The following is a 21,707-nucleotide window of genomic DNA, read 5'->3' on the forward strand; positions in this document are numbered from 1 at the left end:
TCATAATATTCCTTTATTTTCCTTTTAATGCCCATGTGATCAGTAGTGATGACCCCTTTTTCATTTCTGATATTAGTAATTCATGTCTTCTCTCTTTTTTCTTGGTTAGCCTGGCTAGAGTTTTATAAATTTTATTGATTTTTGTCAAAGAACTAGGTTTGGATTTTGATGATTTTCTCTGTTGATTTCCTGTTTTCAATGTCATTACTTTTTGCTCTAACTTTTCTTTCTTTTCTTCTGCTTTTATATTGCTTGTTTTTCTCTAGTATCCTACAGTAGAAGCTTAGATGATTAATTTTAGGTCTTTTAAATATATGCATTTAGCACTGTAAAATTCCCTCTTAGCACCGCTTTTGCTGCATCCCACGAATTTTGATAAGTAGAATTTTCATTTTCATTTAGTTTGAAATATCTTCATATGTTCTTTTAAATGCAGAAACTTCCCCAGGTCCATGGGCAATTTCCAGGGCAAAGAGCAAGTAACTCCTGGCCACCTTGTCATATATTCAGCTCATTTATAAATTGGGCTTGGGAACTTCCACAGACGTTTTGTTTCTGCATTTATCTTATAAAGCTTAAAGTATTCTAGAGGTTCTCTCCCTGCAGGTAAATTCTAAACCATGTGGGAACGACTATTGCCTGTTCTCTGTTTGATGTATAGGGATGAAAGACACAACTTACGTGTGACTTACCATGTTAGCGCAATCCCATTTTAGTGATGCTGATGGTCAAGAAATGGTTCTTTCTAGGAAGCTGAAATGACTGATACCATGATGTCAACTCAGTCATCCGTCTTCTTCAGACGTGGCAATTATTTAGTGTCATCAAAAAAACACAAAATTCAAACATTTAAATTCAGTAATTGTCATCTTTCTTTTCTCTAGGCTCACAATCACAATAGAAACTATTTTCCATAGTATTCCTTAGTTTTGTTTGTCCTTTTGACCTTTCTTCTCCTATCCTTACTGAAGACCATAGAGCATCATACAGTTTTTCAAGATAAGAAGCACAAACATGAAGCCACCTCAGTGTGGCACATGGTAGACCCTCGCTGATGGTTGCTGGATGGGTGATGGACGGACTGAGGCACAGAGGGGCTGAGCAGCTTGCAGCTGTCACACAGCTTGCTTCTAACCATCTTTAAAGTGTTGTCCAGGGACTTCCCTGGTGGCGCAGTGGTTAAGAATCCACCTGCCAATGCAGGGGACACGGGTTCGAGCCCTGGTCCGGGAAGATCCCACATGCCGCAGAGCAACTAAGCCCGTGCGCCACAACTACTGAGCCTGTGCTCTAGAGCCCACGAGCCACAACTACTGAGCCCATGCGCCACAACTACTGAAGCCCGCGTGCCCTAGAGCTCACATGCCGCAACTCCTGAGCCCCGTGTGCTGCAGCTGCTGAAGCCCGCACGCCTAGAGACTGTGCTCCGCAACAAGAAGCCACCGCAATGAGAAGCCCGCGCACCGCAACCAGTAGTAGCCCCCGCTCGCCACAACTAGAGAAAAGCCCGCGCGCAGCAACAAAGACCCAACGCAGCCAAAAATAAATTAATAAGAAAGTGTAGTCCAGATCTAAGTATTGAGAGGTCCCTTCTGAATCTGTGTGATTGCCCTGTGCTGGCATTGTCACATCCTTTAAGTCATTCATAATCAGCACAGGCTGTTTGATTATTTGATGGCATGTATATACTTATATACTTACTATATTACGATATATACCGATACAGATACATGTCCAAGTCATGTCAGAGGGGAACGTGACACTAACAGAAAGATTCCCTCACCCTGAGAGAACACAGCCACATTCAGATACTGTGTAAAAGCTCATTTCAACTGCAGTCCTTTTCGGATCACTGCTCTCATGCCTCCGGCACGCTGATGGAGGTGGCACTGCCCAGAACTCACTCCCTCCGGGGCAGCCGTAGGCAGTGGAGTCCTCGAGGCCAGCTGCCTTGCCTTCCTTCCGCTGGGACAGCTCTGAGGTAGAACTTTCACTCCAGAGCCACACACACACACGCACGCACGCGCGCGTCCCGGAGTCAGGCTGACGCTCCGTCCTCAGGACCTGGGCCCGAGGCGCACCCTCTCTCATTTCCCTCCCCGGTAACCCGACCTACGCAACCTACAGGAGCTCGACATCCCAAAGAAGTACAGAGAATCCATGAGTGTTCTGTTTTCTTTTACTGGAGCAGGCAGTGGTCTCTACCATTCTACTCATTTTGTGATAATTTCTACACGATTGTGGCGTAACTGTGGAAAAGCGGTGACAGCCAGCTTTCTCCTTTGGTCATTGTCTAGAACATACAGCTTTACAGAGAAAACCAAGACACGTTTTATAATTGGCATCATCGCACGCTTTACCAAGGTATAAGGGACTCCGTCATCCCTTCTGCTAGAACATCTGCAGAGTCCCTGCTGCATGGGCGCTCACCCTGAGAGGGCGCTTGGTTGTGCTTAGTTATGCAGACAGACTCACTCTGCTTTGACTTTGGTTCTAGGCTCCATGGTCCCCTTTTCGATGCGGATCCTGCATGCGGAGCTTCAGCAGTACCTGGGGAACCCCCAGGAGTCGCTGGACCGGCTGCACAGGGTGAAGGCCGTCTGCAGCAAGGTAACCATCGCTCCAAGGTGGGCCGCTGTCGCCTCGCCTCCTGGTGGAGGGCTCACCCAGACTTTCCCGCCCTCACGAGAGGCACATCACGCCACCCTGTACCCTTCCCACCACTCTGCTTCCCCCTCCTGAAAGGCAGGCTGGCCCGGTTCCTTGTGACCGTGCAATTCACTGTTCTTGCTGAATTATTCTGGGGGGGCGGTGGGTGGTTTTTGGCAAAGCCTGAAGCCTGAAACCTTTCTTCCCGGTATTATTAGTAAAAAGCAGGAGCGTTTCCTCTTGTGTAGAAATCACACACGTGAACACGTGCCAGGCTGCCCGACCACTCACGCATCCTGCAAAGGCTACGTGCACCTGCTTCATGTCAAACGGAGGCATCAGAGCAGTATTTAAAGAGATAATGGTTTAAAATGTTCCAGAATCAAAGCAAATTATAGTGTATCATGACAAGTGTCATTCGTAATACTGACTCCGAAGGCAGATAAGGTTCAGAAGTGCTTCCCGAGTTATTCTGGGTTGTAGAGTAACAATTACGTGGAGGGCATCAAGTTGTATCAACAGAAGATGAGATTACTCCACTGAGTGATGGGAGGGAGAGATGTGGGGTTCAGAGTCTCCCCATCTCCAGGCAGTGGGCAGCCGCGCCCCCGAGAGCCTCCATCTTCAGACTGGAAGTGAGCCTGCCTTTCCTACCCGCCTGGCAGCCTTGCTGTGTAGCTTAGCTGCAGCATCATCTGTGGAAGGGCTTCCAAAGCTGTAACAGCAAGCAGTTAGGAGCGGCAGCATGTGACAGGTTTTTAAACGAGGTTATTTGTACTTGTCAAGTTCCTGCTTCAGTCCCCAGCTGCTCTTGGTGGATGTTCCTGGAGCTCCCGGGGGGTCCTCCGTGTTCCCAGCAGGGAAGTGGCAGGGCTTCCGCCCTCGCAGAGTGGACGCCACAGCAGGCCACCTGACACTCTTAAGCTTTGCATCTGCTTCTGGCTTTTATAGCTTAAAAGATAAAAAGAAAAACTTTGCTCTCTTATAATTTGATCTGTTGATGGGGGAAATTGTGTCATCACTATTTTTTAGAGTCTAACACTCCTTTCCTTGACTTTTAAAACATGGTTAAAACAGTTATTTCCAGAAATAGGAAAACAAAACTTGTAATTGGTACTAAATCAGTGATGTCCTGAATCACACACAGATGATCGTTTTTATTGCTTTTCACTCACCTCCGTGTCACACGGGGAAGTGCATGTGAGTTCTAAGGCTTTAACCCTCAGGCTGTCTCCCAAGGCCTCCCCGGCGGGCTCCACGCTCCCCCTGCGTCTCTCGGCGCCCGCCCGCCACGCCTGCTGCCGCGTGGTGCTGCCCTTGACGCCACGGGCTCGGAGGTCGGACACGGGGGTGGCGGTGATGGCGGCGGTGGCCACGGGGGTGTGCTCAGTGCTCCTCCCGCACGACAGGTGCTGTGCTCCGTGCTTTACGTTAGAGCTCCGTAAATGCTCACAACCGCTGTACAAGGCGGTGTCATGCCTGATCTACAGACAAGGAGACGGAGTCTCCGAGGGTTAAGTGCAGCTGAGGTCCGGCCGCGAGGGGCCTGCACGAGAGCAGGTCGCCGGCTGTGAACCGGCCCCCGCCCACGCCTTGCACCCTCTGCGGGCCCAGCCGCAGCCCTGTTCCCCGCACGTGCAGCGTGCGCCCGGAAGCCTTGGAACGCGGCTTCGGCCTCATGCGTCACCCTGCCGGTGCCAGAGAGCGCCAGCCGCACTTTCTTCTGCCAAGAGCTGCTCTCAGCGGGTCAGGGGGCGGGGGGCGAGTCCAGCAGGGAAGGAGATGAGTCAGCCTGTGAAATAGTCTCTCCCAGGGTGACGCTCGCACCCGGGCCCCCCGCCTCGCCTTCCCTTCCACAGCCTGCTCGCCGGGCCTGGCCTCCTGCCCGCCCCAGACCCAGGGGGCCCAGGCTCAGCCAGTGCCCACGAGGCCTCCCAGACGCAACTGCCTGCTGGGGTGCAGCTGTGGGGTCGAGCAGGGCCCACCCGGGACGCCCCCTGGAGTCGTCACGGGGTCTGGGGCGGGCAGGAGGCCGCGCCGGGGCTGCCCTCTGGAGCCGCCAACGGGCCAGCGCCTTGACGGTGATCGAGGGCTTCGCTCCGGGCAGGCAGCGAAACCAGGAAGTCGTTTCCAGAAGGAAGGCGGCGGTGCGGTCCACACCCCCGAAGCGCTCTGTGCCCGTCGGTTTCGTTGGCGTGTGTGGCGTCTGTCGTTGCTCTGGAGGTGGTTCTTCCCAGCTGGAGGTCGGGGTGGAGGTGGAAGCAGCGCTTGGGAAGGGGGTAAAGAAGAGAGCACGAAGGCTTCCATCCTTAGTTGGAAAGTCGGCCGAGGCCCCTCTCGGTGCTTGGGAAGCGCACACGCTTGCCGCGGGTGCGGGTGTGTGTGCAGATGTGCTCGGAGCCCGCTCTTGGTCGCTGCCTCTCTAGCGCACGTCGGGTCTTCACAGGTTCAGCCCCAGCGCGGGTTTCCCAAGTGAAAGGGGACGATCTGGCATGGCAGCTAGAGTGAGATGCAGGCGGGCCCGGGGCAGCCAGGTGGGAGAGGAGCAGACACCTGCCACCCAGTGGCCCTCAGCCCGGTCAGCCGGCGTCCTCTCTGCAAAGGGACACGCTGGGGTAGAGGTCACCCGCCGCTTGCAGTCTGTGCCGCCCCGACCGAAGCAGCAGGGCACAGAGCCGGGGAGTCCCAGGGCGCCGGGCTGGGGTGTGGGGACATGACGCGGGCTCCAGACGGATGTCTCGTCTCCACAGCCGTCACGTGGGAAGTGTTTAGGATGTGACATCCGTTGTCAGCGCCAGCCTGCAGAATTACAATGACAGGATAGCCTCTGTGAAGGAAACAATGTGCCCTGAAGGAAGAACTCTCCAGTATGTTAGTGGTGTGCGTAATGGGATTGAAGTTCATTTTTATTCTCTTTCCAGGTCTTATACAATGCATGTGTTAGTTATACAAGTAGAATTTTTTTCTATTGAAAAAAAACTAAATGAGGACTACGGGGCAAAGGGAAGATAAAATTCAGACAGCAGTACGGTCTGTAACGTACAAGGTTTATGCCACACACAGGTTGGCGCTGAGGGTCCAGGTACGCAGAGCAGAGAGGGACATAACACCAGTTATGGAACCCCCGGCATCGTTTGCTCAGAAGAAGCTGAGCTTTTCCTTACACGGAAGATTCACTGGAGAATGGTTAGAGCCTGTGTGTTCAGCCTGGTGAGAGCGCTGTCTGGATGTTTTAGGTGCGGCCCAGTTCTAGCAGAACGTCACTCTGACCTTTACGAAACGGTCCAGGGTTTTCTCTGCTGTCTTTGAAATAGGAGGTGACAAGAACCACGTGGTGAAGTAGTAAATGTTTGGTTCAGAGGTAGTGGTATCAATGAAGAACAAAATATACCTCGATTTAAAATAAACGTGCCCCGTGGCTTAGGAGAGCCATCCCTGTCACGCCACAGCAGCGGTACCTCTGCCCACCATCCCTGCTCCTCGGCTTCTCCGCGGGCCACTGCACCTCTGGGTCCCGTCGTCAAAGAGCCAGGGAACGCGTTTCTAAGCCCGTTTGCATACGTCATGATGCCAGATCAGCGTGGGGTTTGGGTCGCCGCTGTTCGGGACGTGCCGCGTGGGTTTAAGTTCAGTGCTGCCCTGCCCTACAATTCGATTTCTGCAGCCTCCGCCCACCCCACCTCGGCCCGGCTCGGGGCACCAGGTAAGGAAGTGCCTCTTTAGAGACCCTCACTGCCGAAGGAGCCCCTCGGGAAGGGACGTCGGTTTGCTCTGTTCTTGGTTGGACACCCTAATGAGGCAGAGGGGAGAGGGGCGTTTCTAGGAAGGGTTCATATCTTTACTAAAAAGGAATTCCAACAGATGGACCTGCTCGGTTATGCTGTTTTACTTGTAAACGAAGTTAAGAAAGGAAGAGAGAACAGACATTGTCCGCCCTCCCCCTGCCAGCCACTCTGGGAAGCACCCAGCTGGGCTGGCCATCGGTGTGCTGACCATGCCTGCCGCTGCCCGGCTTCACCTGACGCCCATGGTCCCCATGCCCCTCTGGCCTGCTGCTCCAGCAGAGAACAAATTGATGGTGGCTTCATCAGATAAGATGGGAGTGACTGGCAAGTGAAGGGAGGTGATGGCTCCTGCTCCCTGGTCGAGGCCACATCTCTGCCCTTTGCCATCGACACTCACGCTCCTGGGCCCGGGTGTGCTCAGAGGGCCCAGAAGGAGGAGGTGACAGGAGCGTCCCTGTCGTCAGGGTTTGCAAGATTTGTATCCTGACTCGGCTCACGGTGGAAATTCGCGCCTTTGGAAACTCCAGGTTGCATCATTGCAGATCCCAGAACAAAGACTTGGGAATGTCGACCACACCCCTCAGCAGCCCCAGCCCCGTGTGAAAGCTGATGTGCCAGAGGTGACCCACAGTGTGCCGTAAGGTCACCCGAGTTGGCAGGCGGTCCCGCCCGACACCTGCATGATAGCCCAGCAACAGGCAGCCCTCGGTGGAACAGAGAGGTCTGGAATCTCCATCCTGGCATTGTTTACCTTGGCATCGAAGGTTCTCACTCTCTGACCTGCATGGAAAGAGAGAGCATTGCTTCAAGGTGTGACGCCCTGCCGGGGGGATGTCCACAGGCCGTGGCTGGAGGGGCTTTGGAGTCAGGCAGACGGGTGTTTCCAGGTGTGACCCTGACTTCCTGGGGGGGTGACCAGCCTGTGGAAGCCTGGGGAGAAGGAGTGTTGCCAGCCACCTCCAGGCTGCCGTGTGGGTTAGATGGCCAGCGACCTGGCCCGGTGCGTGGTCCATGCAAGTGTTTAATGTTCGTGCAGTGGCTTGGAGCAACTCCAAGAAGCCTCTTTTCACTTTGAAAAGCCTCTTTTCCAGAAGGTCCCCTAGGACCTGGTAGGGCTGAGAAGGTCCCAGGACTTTCCAGAGAAATCTAAGCCCCTCTAGGGAGACCTGCTCATCTCAGTCTGAACACCGCAGGTCATTAGTGAGTCCTTGGGTCCTTGAGTTAGGGCCGGCCCCCAGGGGTCCGAAGACTGGACGCTTTGTGCATAAACCCGGTCCCTAGACCTTCCCCACCCACAGCCCGTGACAGGCCGACAAAGGACAGGACCAGGGCTCCTTCCCCGAGAGCTTTCCCGCAAACCGAGGTCCTCAGACCACCCATACTGGTGTTGCCTGGAGCCCATCAGAAGGGCAGGGTTTGGGCTGCACCCCGCATGTGACTCAGAACCTGGAGTCTAACATACCGGAGCCCAAGGTCGTGCGCGTGCCGGAGCCCAAGGTCGTGCGCGCGCACCAGGGCCCACGGGCTCCTAGGTGTCTGGGGGGTGTAATGGGGTGTTTCCCGTGGCCTGCTCGAGTTCGCTGGGAACCCGAAAATGCTTGTAAGTGATCTTCCAAACCCAGGGAAACTGCAGAGAAGTCGGGGCATGGGTTTGGTCCCTTTAAATATGAGTAGGTGACGCATTGCCTGTTTGAGATCAAGTGGTCCTTTATATATATATATATATATATATATATATTATTTATTTATTTATTTTTGGCTGTGTCGGGTCTTCGTTGCTGCGCGCGGGCGTTCACCAGTTGTGGCGAGTGGGGGCTACTGTTCGTTGCGGTGCGCGGGCTTCTCATTGCAGTGGCTTCTCTTGTTGCGGAGCACGGGATCTAGGTGCACGGGCTTCAGTAGTTGCAGCACTTGGGCTCAGTAGCTGCGGCTCGTGGGCTCTAGAGTGCAGGCTCAGTAGTTGTGGCGCACGGGCTTAGTTGCTCCACGGCATGTGGGATCTTCCCGGACCAGGGCTCGAACCCGTGTCCCCTGCATTGGCAGGCAGATTCTTATCCACTGCGCCACCAGGGAAGCCCTGAGATCAAGTAGTCTTGGTTACATATGGAGTCAGGCAGCTGGGATATTCGTGCGAGGCGTATAGTTTTCTCCTTGGACGAAACAGCCGAGCCCGGGCCTTCTGAGTCCTTTGTCCTCCCTCCACTGCTGTCCAGAGTGTTGACGGCGCCTACATTGCTGGAGTGACACTGCCCATCCCAGAACCAATCCAGGACAGCCCAGGACCCGCAGGTGGGGGGGGTGTCGATGCAGCCTCTCAGTTCTGGTCACACCCACCTGCTGACAGAACAGCGGGTCCAGAACCATCTCCCAGGCCCACATTTCCTCCTGGCTGCTCCCTATTCATGTCCAATCAGCATCTTCACACGCGCAAAACCACTGTCATTTCAGTATTGTAGTTACTTTCGGAAGTACGTGGCTCGCCCGGCGCCCGGCTGCTGCTGACCTGCCACCCCACGCTCGCGTTTCCGGAGCCTCTTCCAGAATGGGTGCTGTGGGCGCGGCCCGCCTTGGTCGTTCTGGGAAGCAGACCCAGAACTGCTCACGGGCGTCCGACCTGCACCTGGACCGGAGGGACACGAGGGGCATGCGGCCACGTTTGCTATCTGAGTAGCTCAGGCTTTGGGTGGGAGCGTTTCTACACTTTCCTCTACAGAAACGACCTTCGGTAGATCAGCGTGCTGTTACTGTGACTGTGTGAAGTCATACTGGTGGGAATTCTCTCCCCCAGACACTGTTCTCCTAAGGTTTAGCTCAGGCTGGAGGTAACCGTGGCCCCCCGAGGTGGGTTGCCCAGCTGCGTGGAGATGCCTTGCAGGGGGCCAGGACCACTCCCCGACCCCGCCCTCCCGGAGTCTGCGGTCGCCTCTGTGCTTCTGATTCTCTCGTGCTCTTTTGTTGTGGTTGGTTTTGCTGTCAGGCCTGCCCCTCCCCCCATGTCCCATCCGTGGACCCGTGAGTCGAGGCCAGGCCTCGGGCCCTCTGCACTGTGCGTGGCCCCCGGGGCTGGGAAGAGCCAGGCCTCCCGCTTTTCTTCTTCAGAACCTCTTAGCCGTTCTCTTTGTTCCTGTCCCGCCTCAATGGCACCTTCGAGACCTTCTTTCCTGGTCAGTTTCTGTTTTTATGATTATTTATCAGAAGACCAATTAGCTGAAAAATGTCATTTGACCTCGTTTGGACCAACTAGCTCATCTTCGAGGTTACAGTTCTGAAGCCCGGGTGTGTCTTGAGTGGTCACAGTAGGACAGGCCTTCGTATTCACAGCGAACTGTCGTCCACCTTTTATGAAGTGCTGACCCTTGGCAGCAGAGGAGGCCCAGCTGGCCCGTCTCTGTGTGGATGGGATGAGGCCGGTGAAAGCCCGGAGCAGCTGCTTCGCTGGTCGTGAACTTCGCCTCTTGAGGGTGGGCCGTTTGGGGCAGTGCTGCCTGGCAGGGTGGCCCACTACACAAGGGGGTGTCTCCCCAAAGCACGTGGCCCGAAGTCGGCCATCACGGAAGCATGAGACCCCCGTTTTCAGTTAGCACATCTTTCTTTTCCTTCCCTGCAAACAGTGTTTACTATTAACACGTTTTTTCTCCTCATCCTGCCCTCCAAAAGAACATAGGCTCTGCCCAGATCACCGTGGTCGCAACTTCTTTCCTTTCAGGGAAACCAAATCACAGAGGAAGCAACACAAGGTTATTAGCCGAACAGTAAAAACTATGTAAAGTGACAGATGCTCAGAATTTATTTGATACATTTAAAAAGGCTGCACATCTCAGGCGCCCTAGAGGAACGAGACTGATGTTTTCACAGAAGTTAATAATCATCCTCTTGTGTAATAACATTCCTAATGCTTTCCTGACAGAGAGAGAATACCTGCCCCATGTCTGGGGTCTCTGATGCTTTACGAGCGTCATAAACCCAAACCCCCCACCAGTCAGAGAGCAGCTCCCTGCTTGCCGTCACCTCCGTGCCTTGTGAGCAGCGAAGCTTAAAACGTGTTCCTGCGAAACGCTCCCTGACAAACGGGTTTCCATACAGAGAAATCTGCTTCTCCTGGAGTATATTGTGACAACGTCTAGAAGCAAATTCATTTCTGTTGTTCTTCCTTCCATTTCCCACAGATCCTGACAAACTTGGAGCAGGGCCTGGCCGAGGATGGCAGCATAAACTGCACGGCCCACGAGAACAGACAAGGTCAGTGCCGAACTTGCCTGCCTTAAATAATCAGCCGGCATCGTCAGAGGGCTCGGCCCCAAGGGTTTCTCTGTCTCATTCTTTTCCTTCTCACTCCGTAATGCACTCATCCTCTCATGCCTTCATCTCCTCGGTCCTTTCTTGGACCAAGCCAGGCACCGTGGTTGGCGCTGGCATAAGGCATGAACCCCGCTCTCGGGGAGCCCCGTCGGGCCGAGACCCGCCTGCAGCAAATAACCCCAGAAATCGACGTGAGCGTCCACAGCAAGGTGGATGCCTGGCCCGCCCGCCCGTGGGGAGCCAGAGGCCTCAGCCCGTGAGTGGCAGGAGGGAGCCTGAGGCCTGGGCGGAGGTGGAGAGGAAAGGAAGATGAGGCCCTGAGTGTAGAGCCTCGGGGGCCAGGCCGTGGAAACGGGTCTTTTATGTGAGTGCTGGGCAGGCAGGGGCCGAACTGCATTTTGAAAAGATTATCCTGGCTGAGATTTCTTGAGAACATTAGAGAGAAGAACTTCTAATCATGCTTCAAAACCCAGCTCAGATGGCACCTCCCTGAGAGGCTGGCATCTCTGCACATGAGCCTGTGGGCTTATGTGGTCTCCAGGGGCTCGGTGGTCTCCCGCTCTGCGCCTGACTTGGAGCGGCTGTCGGTGACCGCGGGCGAGCACGGATGATGTGGGCAAGGGGTGGGCTTCCTCTGAAGCCACACTGTGAGGAGACGGATGTGCCAGAAGCAGGAGAGGTGGCCTGAGAGGAGAACCCCCCGGGCAGAGATCTGTGCCCGTGCCTCGGGCACGGCGGGGCCCCGGGCGCCGTGCACCCCGGACGCGCTCGTGACTGTGGGAAAGGGGGAAGCGTCCCAGGCAGGAGATGTCCATCCTCGAGGACCAGCAGCTCTGGCTGCGTTTGTGCTTTAAACACAGATCCCTTCTTCGAGAAACCCCAGGGGACCAGGTCTGTAGGTGTGATGTTCACGCGTCCTCAGTGATTTAAGTACAGGTAGATGACGGGTCTGGCGTGGGCGTCTCCGTGCCCTGGGACATCCCGCCCTCAGCATCTCTCCCACTCTGGCCATGTCATCCCACGGGGGTCCGTGTTTTGGTGGCAAAGCGCAGGTAGTGGTTGGAGCTCAGGAAGCAGTGCCCGGAAGCCTGACAACTCACAGCAGATCAACAGATTTATAAGGCAAAGAGGGGAAGAAAGCACTTGAAAGTCCTCAAAGATAATCAAAATAAAATGCAGTTCACTGAGAAGCCACATTTTACATTCGTTAAGATTCAGCATTTTTCTTTTCACAAAAATGATGTCATAAGGGGAATGTAAGCAGTTAATGTATATTTAATTGCTGAAAGGCAAAGTGAGTTACGTTCTTAATTCTGACAATTAAGTTTTTTGTCCTTTTCTCAAGCACTCCAGGAATAAGCGTCATTTCTAGGAGACTGTTATCCCAAAATTGACCCTTGGTCCCGGCAGCGGGAGGAAGGTCAGTTTAAGGCAACCTTGCCCAGTGGTCACCATTCACATGTGTCTGGGACGTGCTTCTCCCTGGGCCTGAGCTGGATGGCAGATTCAGCATCTGACCGAGCGCCGGCCTCTCCAGCCTCCCCGCCCCACATCCGCTCCGCTCCCCCTGCCCTCAGAGCCTGCTGAGGCAGATGGGTTAGGAATTGTTGCTTCCACTTAAAAGGTCACAACACCTAGGCCTTGGGCAGGCAGGCCGCTGTTACCGGGGCGCAGCTGCTGACACCGGGGTGTGACCGTCCACCAGCCCTGCAGCCGGGAGGCCTCCGGCCCATCCAGGTCACACCAGGAGTGGCCCCGCTGCAGGGCGAGGGCTGTCGTCTTGGCTGGCTTTTCCCATCTTTTGGGCGTGCCAGCCTGGGGACATGGCCCTGGTCGGGTCACGGGGTCTGTCCTCCCCGAGGCTGAGCAGGTCGCCAAGAGCACAGCCCAAGGTGTGGGCTGAGCAGCACAGGGGGAGCGGTGGCCGAGGCCGGGGGACGGGGCCGGGGACGGGGGCGTCCGTCTGTCTGGGTCGGGCCGGCGGCAGGACCCGCTCCCCATGCACTCACCGCACTCCGCTCTTGCAGCCTCCGTGCAGCTGTGGCGGTCCCGCCTGGGCCGGGTGACGTGTTCCATGGCCAACTGTCTGCTGCTCATGAAGGTATGATGTTCTCAGGGCGGGGGGGACCGCTGGGACCTCGAGGTGGTGTGCATGCGGGGGGTTATCGAGCAGAGAGGCCAGGGAGACACTTGGGATAAACGTGCTTTAATTTCTACTGAAAGAAATGTCAATAGAATGTAGAATTTACACTGCCAAGTTTAATTGTTCAAACAGGGGTCGAGATGATTTAATTGAAATCCTCCTCATGCTCTCAGTTCTCTCTCCCTCTCCTGTTTTTCTCTGGATTCAGTCCCAGAGTTGGCCTCTGTTCCCCCCATTAGAGGAGGTGGTTTCCCTCGTCCTGACCTGACTTGCGCTCAATGGTCATGGCATCTGGGGACAGGCTTCCCCGTGAGACCTGCTCCTTAGCCCCATCCCCCCCATGGGCGCCCCGCCCCCCCCCCCCCCCCACTGCCAGCCCCCGGGGAGGTGGCTGGGGACGAGGAGGCTGAACTGAGGGCATCGCTCCTTTGTTCCTCCATCCGTGCCTCCCTGGCAGGGCCCAGCTGCAGGGGCTGGAGGCTGCTGCCCGAATCAGTGAGCCGCAGACACCCAGAGCAGCTCCGTTAACATCTTCTGGGCCATTAAGAGGCCAGATCGTGGCCCTCCCACGGGCCAGCCCAGGGTCATTCCTGAGCTTGGTTTTAGCAGAGCAGAGCAGGCAAATGGCCGAGGGGAGAAGCGGGCTCCGGGAGCTGGTGTCTAACCCTGACAGGGCAGCCCCGCGAGGGGACCGTGTCCCGGGCCAGCTGTGGGTCCCGTGCGGAAGGCCACGCTGGGTGTGCACTCGGCTCCTGCCCCAGGGCCCTGACTTCCGTGCGTCGCTGTGACCCTGGGGTGCAGACTGCCTCGCGTGCCCCTCCCACCCCCGAGCCCCGGGGACCTCCCCTGAAACGAAGGCCCAGAAGGGATGTACTTGCAGCCCCCCTTGGACAGCGCCTTGGGGTTAAGGCGCTCTGGTTCTCTCAGCTCCTCCCTTCCTCCCTTCCTGCCACCCCGACCCCCGACAGGGCGCCCCGTCCCTCCCGCGGGTGGAGGGAGCCGCCCAGGGCCACTGCCGCCTTCCTTCCGCGGAGCTCGCCGGCTCACGCGCAGAAACAAAGGACACATTGTAAAGTCACAGGCAGATCGGTGTCTCCTTGGTCACGGGCTGGGACTCCTCAGGAGGGTCTCCTGTTCCACTGGTGGGTTCGTATGTGCATTTTTAAGGCACATTAATAGAAAACTGTGGGATAAGAACACCTTTTGTTTACTGCTGGAGTGATGATACCACCAGGCGCCAGACTAAGTCTTGTACCTACATTGTCGGGACTCAGTACAGAACAGACCACCGTGCTTCAAAAATACTTTAACCACAAGCAGTTTAATTTGAGATTTTAGATTATGCTTTCATTTCCACGAGTTAAAAAAAGGAATGAAAAATTTGGCGGCTGAGGCGCCAGCACGCGTGCGCATCCTGTCGCCACCTAGTGAGCGAGCCCGGCATTACAGCAGCGTCGGCCTCAGCGGCGCGTCCCGTCCCTTCCGTTCGCGTGTGGGCGACGCTGGGTTACTTCAGCAGCCGCTTCTTAATCTGAGTAACATTTCCGCTACGGCGACATGAACGCTGATTCACCTTTTTAATGATGAGCAGTCTGTCCACACGCTTCAGCCCGAACGTGTGCCTGAAACACTGTCGCAGCCTGGGCACCCCAGCCCATCTGGGAGACTCCGGGCGCCGCGCCGCCCGCCTCCGTGCCCCGCCCGCCCGCACTGCCCGCACTGCCCGTTCGCCGCCGCCTTGCCGACCTCGCCCCGCCGGACGGGGCAGCTGCTGAAAGAAGAGGGGGAAGGCGGAGCTAGAGCAGTCGGTCCCTGGGTCCCTGCGAGCGGGCCTGGACGGCGCTCGCCCTCGAGAGCGCCCTTCAGCCGGGGCCGCATTTCCTCGTTTCCTCCGGTGAAGAAGCGATTTCGTCAAACGGTCGTCCGCCGACAGGCTCTGGGCCGCGCTCCGCTCTGGTGTACTGGAGGCCGGGCTCCTTGGAGCCGCCAGGGCCCGGGCCCGAGGCTGCAGCCGCCCGGGGCTCCCGTCCGGGCCCGGCGCCTCGTCTGAAGGCCTCCGCACGGGGTCCCCACGGCTGTGTCCGCCCAGGCGTGCTCTCCCAGGAGCGCCGCTCCGGCGGGACGGCGGCCGCATACCTCTCCGCAGCGGGCCGGAGCGCCGAGACGTGGAGGTGGCAGGCGGCGACGCCGGCCACAGAGCCACCGCGGAGGCGCGCTGCGTCTCGCCGGCCAGAGACGCGGGCCGGGGTCGGGCGTGTGCACCGGCCTGACCCGGTGGCACGTGGGCGCCGCCGGACACGGACGGCGAGGTGGCCTTTCGTTCGCCCCGAAGCGGAAGTGAGGCGTAGGCGTGCAGCACAGTGGGTGGTCCTCAGACGCGCCGAGGTGCCCCCGTCTCCCCGCCGAAGTCCAGCGCTCAGCGGAGCCGGACCCCCGGGCACCGGGGGTCACCGCCGCCCCGAGAGAGGGCTCTCGGCGCTGGGCAGGGCGCGGGCAGCGGAGCCAGGAGCCGGGCTGGGGGGGGGGCACGGGCGGGTGCTGCCGGCTGGCCGCCTGCGCCAGCGAGGCCAGTTCGCTGTGGTGAGCCGCCCTGAAGCTGCCGGACTGGAGAGTCTCCATTTTCTCCCTGCTGAGCTGGAGTGTTCCTTGTCGTCTGTCTTCATAACATCTCGGTTAGCGAACTAGTGACGCCTGTCCCGGTTCTCATGAGACTGAAAACGTAGGCGCCTGAAGAAAGGAAAGTCCCTTCCGGGGTTTTACGAAGGCTCGGGGAGGAGGACACTGCCGCGCGGCCTGCCGTTCGCTGACCGGGAGACGCGGGGAGCCGTTCGCGCCAGCCCGGGGCGGTGCCCGCCAGCAGGCGCCACGGCGACCCTGCCGTCGGAGCTCGGGGCTGTTGGCGAGTTGCCCTCGTGACCCTGGCGAGACGGCCGGGGGCCCGGACGGCCTCCTCCCGCCAGAGCCAGCCAGCTCCCCCGGCCCGGCTTCGTGTGTCTACATGTAAGAACTTGACCTCGAGTTTTAGTAAAGAAAATGTTTAAGAGACGCTATAAATAAATTCGGTTTCTGTGTCTGGCAGATGGAGGCAAGACAAAATTCACCTGTGAAGGATTTTGTCAGAAAAGAGAGAGTGAGTCCAGGTGAAACAGGAACTGCTACTCAGAAGATGGAAGAAGAAAGCCCCTCTGTCCTAAGTGCACAACCAGAGCCCCCCGGGGAGAGGAAGGCCCTCAGGGCCGTAGTTACACACACAACTCAGAGCCTGGTTCGCTGGGCCGTCTGCTGCCCTCACGGCGGTGCCACGTCCCCCCTGCCCACGCATTCGTGCTCCCGCTTCCCGTGCGAGCCTGCAGGAGCCTGAGCTCCTGTAACGTGTAAACGGAGCTTGATCCTCCTAACCAGCATGCTCTCTGCGTCCCCCACAGGATTACGTGCTGGCCGTGGACGCGTACCGCGCGGTCACCCAGTACTTCCCGGAGCAGGAGCCCCAGCTGCTGAGCTGCATCGGCCGGATCTTCCTCCAGGTGTGAGCCGCGCGGTAGGCAGGGTGGGCGGAGGGGGGGGGTTGCCTTGGCGTGGATGCTGTAGATTTAAGAAAGAGCCCAGGACACACATCAAATCAGACTTCTGTGACTGTAGAAGGGGTAGTTTTCTTGGTCCTGGCTTGACTGTGCTCTGGGCTTTGACGTGACTCGGAAGCCAATTGCTAGACGTGCATTTTCGTAGATTTTCATCTGGGAAGCACCGAGATGGATTCCTTGAGAAATTGCCCTGTTGCAGGTAGAAGTGTGTTGACAAAACCGTCAGTAATCTTATTTTAATTGGCTGATAACGTAGCCAGTCACTAATGTTTTACTGGAAAGCGCGCTTGAATCCGCGTGCGTGGATAAAGGAGGTCCCGCTTGGAGCCATGGTCCCGACAGCGCGGGACGCCGGGACGTACCCGCTTTGCCAGGGATGGCGCTGAAGCCGGGGCGCATTTGGTGCCGGGGTGCCGGGCGCCCGTCCTCGCTCCTGTCCGCCCCAGCACGGCAGGCCCACACTCGCAGGCCGAGCGCGGGTGCCTCGTCCCCGCACCCTCAGTCTCTAAGGGTGTCGACCGTAGCACCTGCAGCCTGGGCGGGAGCCTGACGGGGCCATCCGGGGTGGTCAAAGCAAGGCGGATGGACGTGGGGAGGCGCTGGCCCTGAGCGGGTGCCCTGCTGGGCCATCCTCCTCCGCCGTGTGACCGGCCCACTTTACAGAGGAGCAGACTGAGGCTTCCCGGGGGTCGAGTGACCTGCCCGAGGTCCCAGAGGTCAGGCCCACAGGAGGAATTTGAACAAGGTCACCCAGAGCCCAGGTTCTCTTCACTGATGCTGGTCCTGTCCTCCTGCACCTCCTGGCCACTGCGCACACGAATGCGTGCACACACGCGCCCCACCTCCACCCCGTCCTCCGCGCCACGCACACAGGCAAGCGCGCGCACACACGCAAGCGCGCGCACGCCGCTCCCCCACGAGGGGGCGTCCAGAGACAGCCCAACAGTGAAGGCCGCCTGTGTGTCGTCCAAGTCCCTCCCAGGACGCCCGGGGTCCCTGCCCCAGGCTCTGAAGGTTGACCTTCACTGAGTAACTCATGGATGTTGAAGGATGCGTGTTCTAGCATCTGAAAGACCCGGGTTTCTGTTTGTCCTTGGTGCTTACCTAGCCTTGACCCTGGGCTAGCCACCCTCCTGAGCTGCGTCCTCTCCTCTGTGCACCAGGGACGCTCGTGGCTGCCTCTTGGGGTCCTTGTGCCGATGAAACGAGACAGCCATGTAAAGAATGCAGTGCCGTGCCCGGCATCTCGTGGTGCCCGGTTATTATCCTGATTCTCATACTAAAAGAATGTTCTGTATCTGCTCTAACTCCTCACTACTCTGGACAATCTCAGAAACTTCATTTCTGAGTCTTAATTTGCATAATTTGAGAAATGTATGCTGGAGACCCATCTAGGGACCCTGAAATGTGAAAGCACAGTCTTTCTGTGGCAGTCACGGACCTGACTGCCCTGGGGAGGGACCCTGACGGTCAGACTGGGGCTTGGTCGGTGCTTCCCTGGAGACGTTTTTGGCCACAGAAATACTCACATTTGCGCCTCCAATACGTTGGGCTCCCGGGGGGAGTGTCCCCAGATCTCTGCAGTTATCGTTATAAGTGAAATTGGTCTGGGTTTGTGCGTGTGTGTGTGTGTGTGTGAGCATGCCCTTCTCAAAAGCATTTGGTATCTGTGTTCTGTCTTCATAAAAGTAGCTTGCTTGCTTGCTTTCTCTGTTCTCTGGGATATTTTGGATACTCTGGAATTATATGTTCCTGGGAGATTTGAATAACTGACCTCAAAGAGGCCTAAGCCACCCTCCTAGGATTTGTCGGATAACTTAATATTGTTACTAATGGCTTTAGTGTTCCACACGTGAGGTTTTTTCTCTCTGTTTCTGGGATCAATTTTGGCCATTTAGAGTGCCAAAAAAATCGCCTGTTTGGTCTGTGTATTCACATATATTTTTGCTTAGAGTTCTGTAAAGTAGTCTTCTTTCATAATTACTTCAATTTCATTTTAACTATAGTTATTTCTCCTTTTACATTTATAATTGTTTACTCATGCTCTCTTTTCCTTGATTAGTTCATCCACTTATTATCTGTTGTTTTCTTCAAATAACTAGTTTGGGTTTGTTTATTTGCTTACCGGATATTTTGCAATACTTTTAATTGCCTTTTTATATTGTTTAATTTTTTAAGCTGTCTCTAAGTCTTAGAAAATCAGTAGGATTTTAAATCCTAATTACGTTTTAATAATTATGAAGATGTGGACTTCCCTGGTGGCGCAGTGGTTAAGAATCCGCCTGCCAATGCAGGGGACACGGGTTCGAGCCTTGGTCCGGGAAGATGCCACATGCCGCGGTGCAACTAAGCCCGTGCGCCACAACTACTGAGCCTGCGCTCTAGAGCCCGCGAGCCACAACTACTGAAGCCTGTGTGCCTAGAGCCCGTGCTCCGCAACAAGAGAAGCCACCGCAATGAGAAGCCCGCGCACCGCAACGAAGAGTAGCCCCCGCTCGCCGCAACTAGAGAAAGCCTGTGCACAGCAATGAAGACCCAACGCAGCCAAAAATAAATAAATAAATAGATTCTTTAAGGGAAAAAACCCAGAAATATAAGGATGTGAACTTACCTTCTAGTGATCAGAAAAATCAGTAGGTGGCAAAGAAAATTCTAAGATTCCTTCGTTATCTCCCACTAGAAAACAGTTTCAGTGCAAGTCCCGTACCAGCTCCTTGAGGCCGTGTGGTGCAGAGGGCCAGCACATGGTCTGGGAGTTGGACAGTCCCATTCTGTTACGTTAGCTGTGTGACCTGAGAAAGCCGCCCAGCCTCTCTGAGCCTCATCTTTTTAATCTGGAGAGTGAGGAAAGGAGTGGGATCAACAGCACAGCTTTTTAGAAGTTGTGAGCGGTGGGAAGCACTTAGCACAGCACCCAGCAGGCATTTAGGGCTTGGTGCACCTTTGCTATCAGCTGGTGAGCGTCAGTATCTCCATCAGTGTGCACCTGGGCCCTTGGAGGATGCAGGGTAAGTGAGCGCACTGCAGGGAACGCAGATGTTCAGGCCTCTGTGGGGGACCCCGGGTGCTCCCACCGTGTGCGCGGGAGGGCGGGGCCGGTAGATGCGCGGTGGCGCCACCCCACTGGTGGGGTGTTTTTCGGGGCAGCGTTGACAACAGAGAGGGGCCGGAGACTGTGAGGTGCAGCTTGATGGGCACTGGCCAAGGACTCGAGATCCCCGGGTCGGCGACGAAGGGCACTCATTACTCACAGCAACAGCAGTGCAGCCAGTGTCATTGTGTCACCAAACGCCAGGCCCTGGTTTCCCAGGGTAACGTGAAGGGGCCGGGTGCTGCCTGCAGGGGTCTCACTGTGGAGAGTAACCCAGACCCTTGGTGCTGGGTGGTGGGCACGCCTGCCCTTGGCTGCAGGGAGGTACCGCGGGCTTCCCTGGAAGGAAAGGGAAGGGCACAAGCGCTCCCGGCAGGTGGCTGGAGGACCCCGGGATCGGGATGGGGGTGAGTGTGTGGAAGAGAGGGTGCTGACCACTGCAGCTGCGATGCTGTCCCCTCGGCAGATGCAGAGACATCTCGTGGTTTGTTGTAACGAGATGCCCTGGAGTCGGCTGCTCCAGAGCTGCTCCTTTAGGCCTGGAACGCAGAGGCCTTTGTTCTTCCTTCACCCTGGTTGTAAGGTTTTTGTTTTCACAGGATTTTCATTTTTCCTGTATTTTGCATTCTAAGCCTTAGATCATTGATCTCCTTCCTCATGCAGAAGGAGACCTGATTCCCTCTTAACCCCCGCCCCCCCGGGCTGTGGTCCGCAGCAATGGCAGGACTGGGGAGGGGGTTTAGCCATCAGGACCCCCAGTGGCTCTGGCTTCCTTTTACAGAGGGAGCTGAGGAGGTTTCCTTAACCGTTTGATAAGCGTGCAGCCATTTGTTTGTACAATAGAATCCTGTATTATTGGGTCAAAATATGACTGAAATTTGTTAGTTTGATGATCTCTATCATTTTACTGGTCGCAAATAACTCCCCAGTAATTGATTGGGAGGCTGTAATATTATACCAAAAGGTAAATGTTGTAGTTTTTTAGTCTTTTTTTTTTTTTTTTAATGATAATATCAAGTTTATTTTGCCAAATATACAAGTTGGACTTGTGGAGCATGTTTTGCCTGGTGCTACACAGCGAACAGAGGTTTCTTGAAATGATCCACGGCAGGGTTAAGAATGGGCCCGGGGCCTGGCCAGAGTCAGGGGTTATTTTTATTTTTCATAATGCTATGCCAGGATTCCTTTTGAAGGGTACAAATTAAAAACTGTAAGAGACTTGTTAACACGCAGGTGTATTAACCACTCACTTTCTGACATAGAGATAGATGTTGACATCCCGCTGTATCCTAAATGGCTTTTTTTTTTTTTTTTGGTAACAAAAAGTGATAATTAGTAAATGGTTATACCAAAGTTTTACCCTGCCTGATACATAAATGTCTTCAATATCCTAACATAACATTAGGAAACTATATATGTGGGTGTAGATTTAACATTTGTCAGCTGAACTGACTACATAATTTTGTCAAAGCAGATTGGAGACATAAAGACAGCTGAAAAGTACTTTCAAGACGTAGAGAAAGTAACACAGAAACTGGAGGGACTGCAGGGTAAAATAATGGTTTTAATGAACAGGTATGTATTTTTCTTTATTTTTCCTTCCAGTTTTATTGAGATATAATTAACTTACAGCACGGTGTAAGTTTAAGGTGTGCAGCATGATGATTTGATTTACATACTGACATCATGAAGTGACGACCACAGTAAGTTTAATGAACATCTATCATCTCATATATAACATACGGCCGTGTTAATTATGTTCATCGTGTTGCACACTGTATCCCTAGTACTTATTTATAACTGGAAGTTTGTACCTTTTGACCACCTTCATCTAATCGCCCCTCCCCCCTCCTCTCCACTGGCAACCACAAATCTGATCTTTTTCTGTTTGTTTGAAGTATAATTGACCTGCAACACTGTGTTAGTTTCTGTTATACAACATAGGCACTTGATATTTCTATAGCTTTCAAACTGATCACCACCATTAGTCTAATTATGACCTGTCTCCACACAAAGTTATCACATTATTACTGACTGTATTCCTCACACTGTACGTTTCAGACCCATGACATGTTTATTTTTCACCTGAAGTTTGTCCCTCTTAATCTCCCTCCCTTAATCACCTGTTTCTGTCTTCCCCTCACCCACCCCACTTCTGG

General features: G+C 55.2%; 1 protein-coding gene across 6 annotated transcripts in view; it reads left to right on the plus strand.

Moving 5' to 3' along the window:
- TRAPPC12 (trafficking protein particle complex subunit 12) overlaps window positions 1–21,707 on the plus strand; it is a 67,522-nt gene that overhangs the window by 40,369 nt on the left and 5,446 nt on the right. For 2 of the 6 annotated variants that reach the window (XR_009703829.1, XM_061211296.1), the window contains exons 6-9: window positions 2,498–2,610; window positions 10,601–10,673; window positions 12,761–12,834; window positions 16,302–16,400. Coding sequence is in view for 5 of the 6 variants with exons in the window: in XM_061211296.1 (XP_061067279.1) it covers window positions 2,498–2,610; window positions 10,601–10,673; window positions 12,761–12,834; window positions 16,302–16,400 (359 nt within the window). In the remaining variant the exon portion in view is untranslated. Of the gene's footprint in view, window positions 1–2,497; window positions 2,611–10,600; window positions 10,674–12,760; window positions 12,835–16,301; window positions 16,415–21,022; window positions 21,124–21,707 lie in introns of those variants that run through there. The other 4 variants (XM_061211294.1, XM_061211295.1, XM_061211298.1 and 1 more) reach the window with 4 other exon arrangements.

Source organism: Eubalaena glacialis, chromosome 14, assembly GCF_028564815.1.
Source record: "Eubalaena glacialis isolate mEubGla1 chromosome 14, mEubGla1.1.hap2.+ XY, whole genome shotgun sequence".
Taxonomy (NCBI): Eukaryota; Metazoa; Chordata; class Mammalia; order Artiodactyla; family Balaenidae; genus Eubalaena; species Eubalaena glacialis.